Source organism: Phocoena sinus, chromosome 19 (assembly GCF_008692025.1).
Source record: "Phocoena sinus isolate mPhoSin1 chromosome 19, mPhoSin1.pri, whole genome shotgun sequence".
Lineage (NCBI taxonomy): Eukaryota > Metazoa > Chordata > Mammalia > Artiodactyla > Phocoenidae > Phocoena > Phocoena sinus.
This window is the reverse complement of record NC_045781.1, coordinates 30,413,310-30,426,138: the sequence shown is the minus strand read 5'-3', so window position 1 is coordinate 30,426,138 and position 12,829 is coordinate 30,413,310. Positions and strand designations below refer to the sequence as shown.

Below are 12,829 nucleotides of genomic sequence, written 5' to 3'. Positions count from 1 at the left end.
CATTACAAAAGATTAAATTATGTTTAGTTACATTCTGCCTGTCTAATGGGGCAAGGAAGTACGTGATGTATTTTCAAAGAACTGAAACAAAAATAGTGCTAAAAAATGAAACTCTTCTGGTAATTAAATCCTTCAAATAGCCACGAAAAAACCCAAATTAGTTATCCAAAACATCCCACCTCCCTAACATGACTCCCTGTGGAGCAGCCCTCTTCAAAACATTCCAACAAATAGCGGCAATACTAAATTTTAAGGAGATGAAATAGACGTTTAAAAGGCTAATCTTCATTGTGCTCTAAACCAGTTAATGGGAACCCCAATCATGTTAATTAAGAAAAAATGTCATAAGACAAAACTACAGCCCCAATCCCTCATGCCATATCCCCCAGCTGAAGAGGATTTTTAAAATCAGCCAAACATTCCAAGCCTAATTACAAAACAGTTTTTTAAAGTTCTTCCTGTTTTTGCAGGTAGGCTTACAAAGTAAAGAAACAAATTCAACACATTTAGCACCTACTTGCTCAAGGCATGTGGGACATTAAGAGAAATGAGGGTGATCTGGACCCTGCACTCAAAGAACTTTTAGGATCTACAAGACACAGAACTTGGTAAGCATCTAACAGACCAAGCCAGCTGCTGTGAAGAGGAGAAATCAAATTTAGGGTTGCTTAATCATTTCTCTACCTTAAACAGCATTCTCATACACCTTGGGTTACAAAATAAGAAATAAAGTATTACTTCTCAGGTAAAACTTTTCTTAAGTTTTTCTAAGTTCAAAAATGAGGTATAGGGCTTCCCTGGCGGCGCAGTGGTTGAGAGTCCGCCTGCCGATGCAGGGGACACGGGTTTGTGCCCCGGTTCAGGAAGATCGGCTGGGCCCGTGAGCCATGGCCACTGAGCCTGCGCATCCAGAGCCTGTGCTCCGCAACGGGAGAGGCCACAACAGTGAGAGGCCCGCGTACCGCAAGAAAAAAAAAAAAAGGAGGTATAAAAATTGTGTATCTTTGATTTACCGAAAAAAAAAAAAAAAAGTGGAAGTCCCTCATAATTCCATCACCAGTAGATAAACATTTCCTATTGTAATATAAATGGAAGATTTAAAAATCAGCACAGCTAAGAATGGAAAAAGGGCTTGAGAAAGTAAACTGATATGAGAAAGGGATTTTATGTAAAAGGAAAGAGATAACCTTTTGTGAACTTTATGAAAGTGAAAGCTATACAGGATTGGAAGCAACTAAATTATTTTAAGATCATGAATGAAGTGTTTTAAAAAACATCTCAATAATTATTAACTATTCTATTCTACGTACAGAAAAATGTCTTAATTTCACAAATATCAGCATTCCAATAAATTCTCAATTTTAAAATTGACAAAGGCTTGAAAAATTGCAGATACAGAAAGAAACATAATTGTACCATTCCTCATTTAAAAGCAAATCCCAGGATTACCATATACACGTTACTATATATAAAATAATCAATAAGGACCTATTGTATAGCACAGGGAACTCTACTCAATATTCTGTAATAACCTATATGGGAAAAGAATCTGAAAAAGAATGGCTATATGTATATGTATAACTGAATCACTTAGCCGTACACGTGAAACTAACACAACACTGTAAATCAACTATACTCCATTATAAAACAAAAATTAAAATAAATTTCCAAATCAGATCCCACTAGGTCATCAGTGATATCCTTACAGAAACAACACTTCAGTCCATATTTAAACCAACGGAATTGGGACAAACTTTCTCACCTCACTTTATCCTTGCAGACCACAGTAAAAGTACTAACCTCATTCTGCTCTACACAGCTAACTAATCTTTCTTTGTGAGCAGAATCCAAACTTAAATGTAAGTAAATCTAAGTACAAGGGGTTCACTGGAGCACTGTTTATAATAGAAGAAAAATGAAAACCAATTAAATGTCCATCAGTGAGGTTAGTTCAATAAACCGTAAAACAGCCATTCAACAGAATACAATGAAGCCAGGAAAACTAAGTCAGCAGTTCTGCATTTACTAGCATTATACAGAACCTTCAAGATAACTTGCTCACTGAAAAAAAAGCAAAGTGTAGAAATGGGATTACTACGCTACCTTCTGTGTATGAAAATGTGATTACTACGCTACCTTCTGTGTATATGGTATATATACATACCATATATATTTGTATAATATGTAGATGTGAACTGTGTCGACTTGATCAATCTGGGTATTTCTTAGTCTTCTACTTAACACCAGCACTAACTATCCCCTCCCCCCCCCAAACACACCTTTTATCAGTCTCCTCCTTTAAGGACAACTGGAATGTTACTTTTCTGGAGGCTCCCAGTGACAAGTATAAAATGCCAGTAATGCAAACTCCCCCCTATTATACTGATGCTTGTGCTCTTTGCACAACATTAGGGAAATAAATGAGATTACGTATACAAAGCATGCAGCATACATCTAGCAAGCAATCAAATAGCAATCTCCTTCCCCCCACTATAAAGATTTTTCCTATATTTTTAAGTTGTTTATCTAGGCTTATATCCTATTATTTACAAGTTTAGTCTTTTTCTTCAGCTGCCCCAACATTTCTGGAGCTAACATTTTTCTCTAATCATCTTTGGAATATTCATCTCATAAAGACTCAAACCGAGTAAATTACTTTCAGTTCTCAAGTTGTACAATTATGTGAAGATGGGCTCTTTGAAGCAGGAGTCAGAAACTTCTTCTCTAATGGGCTATCAGACAGTAAATATTTTTAGACTCTGTAGGCCACATGCTCTCAGTCACATATTCTTCCTTTCGGAAAAAAAAAAAACCTTCAAAAATGTAAAAAACATTATTAGCTAATAGGCCAAATTGGCAACACAGTTTGCCAATCCCTGCTCTCAACGGTCAGTTCACTTTTATCCATTTTCGTTTTTGGTGACTTTTTCCCTTGACACTTCTATTTAAACGACTTCATTTGCATATAATTAAGTCATCAGAACCTTAAAACTTGTTTCATATGTCTATTTCTCCCTTTTACCATGTCCAGCTCTTACAGTTTTAAAAACAAATACATAAAAAAGAAAAAGAAAAAAACCAGAACTGAAAAAAAACCAGGAGAAAGTAATGAAACTAATGAGTAAGATTAATTGAAGTTGAAAAGCCAAAAACACCTGAACAATTCAAAACAATGATGGAAACTGATCAGGAGGTACTTTAATGGAAGTGACATCTGAACAATGTAAAATTACCCGAGAAATGAGTAATAAAACCTAATCTGGAATGAAAGTTCTAGAAAGACATGAAGAAACAAATAATCATGACAAACCTGGGTATTTGTTAGTGCAACAACCCTGGGAACCTCCCCTCACACCTGTTCTCAATCTCAGTGCCAGAGGGCCACCTGGAGAACTTTCTCTGGGGACTGGAGTCTTAGGTCACTACATCTCCTGGCCTCTTCCCTGTCTACATAAATCCACCTTCCCCACTGCAGCTATAGGTCTGCCCCTGAAAAGATCATCTCATCATGACAGCCCCTCCTCCCCTTCACTCCCACTTAAACCCTCTGGCCCATGAAATAATGTTCACATTCCTTAACAGAGCAGGCAAGGTTTACAACATGACCTTCACCCCATACCCCATCCTCTCCTTCATCAGTTTCTCAATCATTAACATGCCTAAAATCACCTAGGACATTAATCAAAATGAAGACATTATATCAGTATCTATATTCATCTAAACTGTGCCCTACAAAGATAAGTTTTAGAGATTCCAATATGCAAAATAATATCTAGCAGGATTTGCAAACTGGCAGAAAGATCAATTGATTGTTTTGTCTTGCCTTTTTTATAATATTTATTTGGTTGCACCGGGTCCTAGTTGCAGCAGGCGGGCTCCTTAGTTGGGCTCCTTAGTTGTGGCAGGTGAACTCTTAGTTGCGGCACACATGTGGGATCTAGTTTCCCGACCAGGGATCGAACCCGGGCCCCCTGCACTGGGAGCGAGGAGTCTTATCCACTGCGTCACTAGGGAAGTCCTTTGTTTGGTTTTTAAAAAACTGAATCTGAGTGCCCTTGGGCAGGGCAAGAAAGGATCCATTCTGACAAAGGGCCCGCCATATATTCACCTAATAATGCGATCTGTCAGGCCTCAGAGGAAGGCATCTGAGATTTTGACTCCCACTTGTCTACTAAAGCAGAAACTTAAGTAATGAGTGATGAGGAAAACTGACAATGCATACATGGAGGGTCTGAGGAACCAAGGAAGACCAAAATAAGTGTGAAAACCACAGAGGAAAGATGGAAGAAAAACAGCAAGATCAACTGAGAAAGGAAAAAAATCAGCAGCAGATAGGAAGAAATTACAAACTCGCATGAGGCAAGACCTCTGTTGAAAAAGCTGGGAAGAAAAGGAAATTTTCTTAAAAGTAATAATTTTCACAGAAAATCAACAGGCTTTATGTAATGTTTTATGAAGAGATGTTAACCTTGGAATTTGAACATGAGTTTTGTAAAAAGAAACTCTGGGGAGGGGTAGGGAGATCATTAACCAATACTAGTAGTTGTTAAATACTATAGCAGTTCCATTTCAAAGGCTTATTTGTATCATATACTTAAATATATATATATATATAAGACTACATTATATTCTCAACATTTGGCAAAATCACTCTCCACATCAGTTTACCTGCCAACTGAAATGCAAAAATAGATTTTTTAAATCTATGTGTAATAGAAATTAAACAAGAGACGTGTGGCTGAGTTCTTTCTCTTCTCCCTTCTTCTGTACTGTAAGCTTCAGCTTTACACAGCAGTGGAGGAATGGAACTTCACCCTTCACTGCCTTCTACTCACCTCTTCTTCATCAGAAGGACTAAGAGACTTGACCCACACCCACAATTCATAAATCGCACTGCTTCCTGATGAAGCACAGTGGGATTAATTGTAACAAATGAGTTGTGTATCATTCTGTATACTTGGAATATTAATCCCAGTCACTTACAGCCGGCTGTCACCCCAAAACGGGAATTTACAGGAGAAGACAAGACTCTGGACCCAAGACACCACAGCAAATCCAAGGGACAGACTTCAGTCCTGGAACAACTTTTCTGATCGCCGTGGGGTTTCCGTGAGGCATTCAAAGGCTAAGGTAGAAGCCAAACTCTTAAGCCAAAATACTGTTGATCTACCCGCCTGAAATTATCTGTTCTAATAAGTGAAACCAGCATTTATGCCTTGTAAATGCTGCTTATCTTACACTGGCAGACAAACTGGAAACCGTGTTTTAAAATGGATCACTAAAAGGAAAAATCCTGAGTTCAAATGGAGAGACACCTCTTGACTCCGAATGTTTTGGCTGCCTTCAGACATCAAAGGAAACTTTCATGAATCACCAGGTAAAAGCAGCAGGAAAGGAAGCACAGTTTGTGTGTTTGTTCTACCCAAACAGGACAATCATATAATAAATAGAAGAAAAAAAAAAGGCCTCTCTCCAAACAGGAATGTCCGAACACACTCAGATGCCTAAAATTCTCCTATGCTCAACATCCGAATTGTCTCTTCCCTCTCTTCGTGGGAAACCTGTTAACATTTCCGGGTCTGACAGAGTCCGAAAAGCCTTCCAACTTCCCTCCACAGTTTAATAAAATAGCCGGGGTAACTGACTGGCCGGTCCCAGCCAGGTCAAGCCGCTCTTTGAGGGCTCCTTGTTTCCTTTCCGGTGGTCCCTCAGAACCCCAACTCTGCTCCGCCATCGTTTACTTCTCCCCGAAACCCACCCCAGCACCTCCCCACTACACCCCGGCCCTGACCCTCCCCGGCCGGCCGCGTCCCCTCGCGCCCCGCCCCCTGCGCCTCCCCAACCGCGTCCCAAAGTCCCTTCCTCAGGCCTCAAAGGCGACCCTGCCCTCGGGACCCGCCCCTCCTCACGACCCCAAAGCCACCCCACCCCAACCCCTCACTGGGTCCCTCAGTGGCGCGCACGCGGGCGGGGCCCCGCCCCCCGGGCCTCGCACTCGGGGGTCCCGGAGGGAGGGGACCCCGGCCCCAGCCACGCCCCCCACAGATAATGGGTGACATGGCCGTCCCCACAATCCCCCGCCCGGCTCCTCTCCGCTCCTCCTCGGTGGGCCCGGCAGCCTCGCTCACCCACACGAATAGGCTGTCCGAGAGCAGGTACTGGGCCACGTCGCGGGCACGGGGTCCTCCGGTGCTCGGCCGGACGAGCGCGGCCGGGTCTGGCTGCACCGGGGCCGTTACCGGCTCCGCCTCAGCGGGCCCAGGCCCGGGCCTGGCCTCGGGCTGGCTAAGAGCGCGGTAGGCGCTGACGATGGTGCCGAGCAGGGCCAGGCCGCTGAGGCCCGTGTAGGTGCGGAGGCTGGGCCAGGGGAAGCGCTCGAGGAAGAGCAGCGGCATGGCGGCAGCGGCGGCTTCCAGCCCCCAGGCCTCCCCGCGCTGCGGCCGGGCCACGACGGCCTCGCGAACGGCGCCCACGGGCTCTGGCGTCGCCGTTGCCGTCGCCGCTGCCGCCGCCTTCTCGCCGGGCCGGGCCGGGCCGCTCCTGCCCGCTCGCGCCGCTCCGCCCCGCGCCGCTCCCGCTGCTGCCCCTGCCGGCGCGGAAGAGCCTTGGCTGGTTAGGGGCGGGCCGCCGCCCCCAGCAGGGTGCGGGCGGGACGGGCGCGGGGGCGCGGCCTCCGTCCCCCGCCCCCATCGGTCGCACTGCAGCCGGGCTGGCGAAGGCCCCGGCCGCAGGCCCTGGGGCCCAGAACCCAGCATTATCCTCCGCCGAAACCCCAGCTCGGTCTGGCCCGCGGACGCACGGGGCACCGGACCGGGGCCGAGCCCAAGCGTCACTCAGGCCCGATGGCGCTGACAAGCGGTCAAGCCCTGGCCGCGTGGCCGATCCGCGGGACTCGGGGACCCCCACCACCGGGCGTCCGGCCACTTGTCCCTTACCTTGCTTCCTTAAACGCCCCCTTAAGCAGGTTACCCCGGAACACCCCCTGCGGGCCTAGGAGCTTCCTAGGTGGCTGAAAGAGGAGATGGTGCTTAGGGGATAATAGAGGCCCAGACCCCATAGAAAGAAAATTAACCAACGGTCTTAAATTCCTCGCAAATAAAGTTTCTGCTGTTTACTCCTAACCTCCAGCAGAGTCTAAAACGAATCTGATTAAGCAGGAAATAAAAATGTGTTCCCTCATACAGCAGGTAGGAATGTAAAATGGTGCAACTATTTTGGAAAGTGGTCTGTCAGCTCCTCAAAAAGTTTAAACCTGAGTAACCATTTGACCTTGCAATTCCACTCCTAGGTAAATAACCAAGAGAAATGAAAACACACCACCACACAAAATGTGCACACAAATGTCAATAGCAACGTTATTCTTAATAGCCAAAGGTAGAAACAACCCTAATGTCCCTCAAGCGATGAATGGATACCTAAGTTATACCCCCTACAATGGAATAGTATTCAGCCATGAAAATGAATGAAGTACTGATACATGCTGCAACATGGACAAACCTTGACAACATGCTAAATGACAGCAGCCAAGTGCCACATAGCATGATTCCATTTATTCGAAATGTCCAGCACAAGCAAAAACATAGGTAGACAGAGAAAGTAGATTAATGGTTGCTTAGGGAGATGAGGGAACTGAAGTATAAAAGCTAAACATGGATTTCTTTTTGAGGTGATGAAAGTGTTCTAAAATTGTGGTGACTGTGGCACAACTCTGAATATACTAAAAATCTTTAATTGTATATTTATATGGTGAAATATGTAAAGTATAGCTCAATAAGGCTGTCAAAAAAAGAAAGAAAAGCACTACCAAAGAAAAGTGCTATCTTGGAGGTCTTATTCCTCATTGTATCTCCAAGGCCTGTACTAGTGCCTGATGCAGAGTAGGTATTCAGCAAATATTTGTTGAATCTTACAAACTTTCAAAAGAAAAGGACTAAAATATATTCAAGGTCTCTTTCATACCTAATATTCTAATTCTAAAAGTTTGTTAGAAAACAAAAGATCGCTCAGCTCAACGTTATTACTATCCAATTTGTAATTTTTAGAAACATCCTATTAAAGGGCCTGTGATGAACACAACAGTTTGGCTCTTACTGGGGAAGGAGGATGAGCGTACACACACACACACACACACTTTTTTATATGAGATCTATATGATTAAACTTTCAGTTCCCTTTGGTTCTCTACCTGCAGACATTTGATTAAAATGCTAAACTTTCAACTTTATTGGTAAATAAAGTTTTATATGGAAAAAAAGGATAGTGATTTTCCACAAGTAACTGTTCTACTTTATCCGAGCCCCCATAAATTTTAAACCACACTATCCAACTATCCAAATTCAATCCAAGCCACAATAGTCATAAAATATCATATACCAAACTTGTCCTGTCACCATAAGGGGCTACTGTTAATAAATCTGTCCTTATTAAGGTACAGTATTCCACCATCTTGAATTCAAAGTGTTATACTCTGAGTTATATTTTCAGAGAACCACTACTTTCTAAGTGTTAAAACTTCAGGCAGCCTGTTTCCTGGAATGACTTTGTGTTTAATAGCAACTTTTAACATTTGATTCTGACTACATAAAAACTATAAACTAAATATTATACTTTTAGAAGCTTGTAATTTCTGAAGATTCAATATGAGAATAGGTGACATTAACCTAACTATATAAGGTTTTTTATTTGCATTTTAAAAGATCTTAAAGGTTTGCATCTGGACATCTCACTGGAATAATTAGTATTTGTTCTGCCAACATTTTGTCCTCACCCATTCCAAGAAGGTAGCCAGGCTTTTGCACATCCTTCCCTCAAGGATTTTTTTTTAAGGACAGAACCCACCTTCTAAAGTCAACCAATGCTCCTGGTTCTTTGTACTGCATCCTACATCATGACAGGAGTGGGAAAGGAGACCAGACTCAGGGAGATGAATACTAGTGTGGCCAGGAAGGCTGGACCATAGGCATAGGGGCCACCTGCATCATTTGCATCCTAAGGCCCAAGTGTGGCAGGGAGGCAATGGATCCAGACTTAAGAAGCTAGTTCAGCTTGGACAAATATCCACGGAGTCCATGATGGAAGCTAGAGGTCTCCCCACCCCCACCTTCATTTCAGAGTACCATTTATGCCTTCTGGATTCGTATGACTTCGGGTAGGTCCCCTATTCCCAATAATGACTGAGACTGAATTCCCTGCCATTTTGTGAGACGGGGGCTCTGATTTAGTTTGATTTAAAGGAAATAAATATAACATTTCAGACAAACCAGAGTTGTGAAGATTCATATCTAGATACATTATTGCTCTTTTCATTTTTAAAAATATCCAAAAGCCTTCTATATTCATGACCTCATTTGATTTTCACCATCCCGTGAGAAATGCTGAGTAGTCTGGGTGTTGTTTAAGGTTCTCAGCAGCCTAGGAACTGAACTTCATCATCTAATCCAGTAGCCTTCATTGTGCTCCCATGGAATTCTGCTTGTGTTTTCATTAGCTGCACCAATGTGTTCCATTACTAAATCTAGCAGAGGGGAAAAAATAATCAAGTTCATAGGGAAAAAAGTAAGTTAATGGGAACATTTCAGTTTTTAGCTGTTCTTTCATAATTTTTCATAGCTCTTTGGTGCCTGCTATAAACTAGTAAAATTTTCAGAAAAACTCTGCAATAACTGTATCAAGTTTTGTTCAACATTTGTTCAGATATAAAGTCTCAAGGCTATGGTTTTATTACACATATATTCTCACGTTTTGAGTAAACCATTTCTATTACAATAATGAAATTAAATTGCAAAGTACTGGGTTGGCCAAAAAGTTCATTCGGTTAACGAATACATCATTCAATAAATTTCTTGGTGAAAATGAAAAATTTTTACTTAAAACCAAGTGAACTTTTTAGCCAACCCAATATTACAAAAGTAGCAAGCATGGTGTCACAGCACATCATGACCTCCAAGCAAGTTTGATTAAAAAAAAACTAAAGTCAATACTCTCTTTGGAAACTGAGTCCCCAATGATATAACACAGTTAACAAAATTGCATGGCAACTTCTAAATGCCAGTCTTCAGGTTCCAAATCCAATGACCCTTTCACATTGCAGGAAACCGCATCTGCCTAAGACAACTGCCAACACACAATGGAGGAATGCAAGGGGAGGGCAACATGGATGTCCCAGGTCTTCAAGCCCTTGCTGTTATGCAAGTTGTCTCTTACCTAATGTAATGGCCTCTGGCCAATGATACTGAAAAAGAACCGTGCAGGCTTTCTAATGGCACGCTAAGATTAGTAGCCACACACAAAATCACAGAGTCATTCTAATTTTTTTTATTTAAATGACAATAAAATAAAAAAAGAACAGTGACCATTTTAATCAAACTTTTACTTTACAAATATAAAAATATAACCAAAACTTCAGTTTCTTTTATACATTTTTCTATAAACTTAATGCCAGAGAAATTCTCAAAGCCAAATTATAAATGATGCTTGTACATTATGATGTGAACACAGCAACCAAAGTTTAAGTTTTTAAATGCGCTGATCTTTCCCTTAACAGAACATAATACATTTTCTCAATTTAGCTCTAGTCTTAACGATACAATCTATCACTAAAATACAAATTACATCTAAACTGGCTTAATCTAGATTTACTTAGGTTTTAGTCAGTTTTTTCACAAAAACAAGCTAGATAAATATAAGCTAATATTAAAATGTGTTTTATGGCTCAAGTCAAATTACAGTATTATACTTCTCATTACATATTTAGCAAAGGCAAACTGCTTCAAATGAGTCCAGTTTAACCCAAATAATGAGTAATGTAAGACATGTGGAATAATTATAGGAAATCAAACCTCATGCTTATATAAGCTGACTTGTATTACAGTAAAACCCACTAAGCCTTCTCTGACAACGGGACATACAAAATTTTGCACTCTCTGAAGCAGTCTTAGTGATGGGCACATACTGTTCCAAACACTATGAACTAGTGAAAAACTCAAACATGGAAAAGGTACTCCACGAATTTCATCTCAAAAAATGAAGTCATTAAAAACCTGAGAGTGTTAAGAGTCGCACCATTTAAGAAAGGGAATTTTAAGCTGATTGCCTTAAAGGAGGATCTCTACCTCTCACTTCTAATTAACCATGTAAGAAAACAGACTGGCTAGTTTGGGTATGTTTTATCCAAATAAAATGCTAACTTAACAGAACCCTTAAATATACAAAATAGGGCTTCCCTGGTGGTGCAGTGGTTGAGAGTCCGCCTGCCGATGCAGGGGACATGGGTTCGTGCCCCGGTCCGGGAAGATCCCACGTGCTGCGGAGCGGCTGGGCCTGTGAGCAATGGCCGCTGAGCCTGCGCGTCCGGAGCCTGTGCTCCGCAACGGGAGAGGCCACAACAGTGAGAGGCCCACGAACCGCAAAAAAAAAAAAATAATAATAATAACTGAACCATACAATGCTAATTACAAGGGAAGACAATGATAGAAAGTAAAAAGTCTTAACTACTGTTAAAAGTACAAATTCATACACAGAATTATCATAATGCTATTTTAAGTATTATCTACTTTTAAAAAATCACAAGTCTTCATCACATAGAAAAAAATAGATTTCACTTTTCTTCAAAGGGATGTCAATCCTAAATATGATTTAAAACATTTGAGTAAAACTTTTTAGTTTTTCCCTCAACCTACTGAATATTTTCCAATGCCATTTATAGTCTTATATAGAGTATTCACTACTCAGATTACTCAGGGAAAAGAACACGGCATATATTGTAATTATACAATGCAAAAGTGGGCTCTCATTTACAAACAAACCTGGAATATAGAAGGCATTCAAAAATATAAGTTAATCAAGAGCTCATTTAAAAACTAGTATTTATTATTTAGAGAATTGGAATGCACATTTTAAGACTGTTGGTTCTTGAAGAAGTGTGATAAGAACTTACCTAATAAAAGTGTTAAACAGTACCCTTGTACCCTCTTTCTAATGGAATACATCAAATTTGAACTTCCCTAGTTCTACTATTTTCATCAGGAAACTTAACAAGAGAGCATTGGGATACAACTATAACTAACCAGTTCAAATACAAGTTTTAAAAATTTGTGTTTGTGTTATGAATTTTACACTCAAAACCAGATCTATTATATTCCAAAGTTATTAGCTCAGCCAACTTACTGTTTTTCTCACTTAAGCCCCAGGGTATGGATGACTGACTCAAGCACTTATACAACTGGGAAGTAATGCTCAAGAAAGAATTTCTAGGTCAAGGCTTAAGTTACAAAAGGACACAAGTGGCCTCGAATCAGATGACTCTTCAACTCAAACACTCCTTACTGACAGCACTTTATAAATCACACCAAGAAAAAGTCTGCCTCTCCTCACTCTCCCCAAATGACAGGAGCTAACACACCTGCAAGTCATCACTGCAGCTTTTCACTTGGATTCCAGAAACAATCATGGAAGGTGGGCTAGATCGAGCCATCTCCATCTCTGCCTTCCCCAATCTTGTAGGATTAATCAGTGAGCTCACCAGTAAAATTACAGTTAAGTTAGAAACAAGTGAATGTAAACCAGAAGGGCAACTGTTACACTTGAAGGAGGATGACTGTCCACAAAATTAGGGGCTTTTTCAAAGGAGATCCCTGGTCATTTTTGGTCCTGGAGACCGGTGCTCACCTACTACTAAGCATGGGCACAGTTATAGTCACTATTAGATATGTAATTGTGTGAAGATCTGACAGGACCTCAACTAAATAAACTTGAATGTTTATAAACATAATTGCTCAACTGCTCTTGGTCTGATGTGCTCAAGTCTAAATAGGGAATAATGTATGATGTAT

At 41.3% G+C, this 12,829-nt stretch overlaps 1 protein-coding gene across 1 annotated transcript in view; it reads right to left on the bottom strand.

The window, feature by feature from the left end:
- Positions 1-6,595, bottom strand: part of AMFR (autocrine motility factor receptor) — a 46,794-nt gene extending 40,199 nt beyond the window's left edge. The window contains exon 1 of the mRNA XM_032613497.1: positions 6,129-6,595. Coding sequence (XP_032469388.1) covers positions 6,129-6,395 — 267 coding nt within the window. The 5' untranslated portion in view covers positions 6,396-6,595. The remainder of the gene's footprint in view (positions 1-6,128) is intronic.
- Between the last annotated feature and the right edge of the window lie 6,234 nt (positions 6,596-12,829).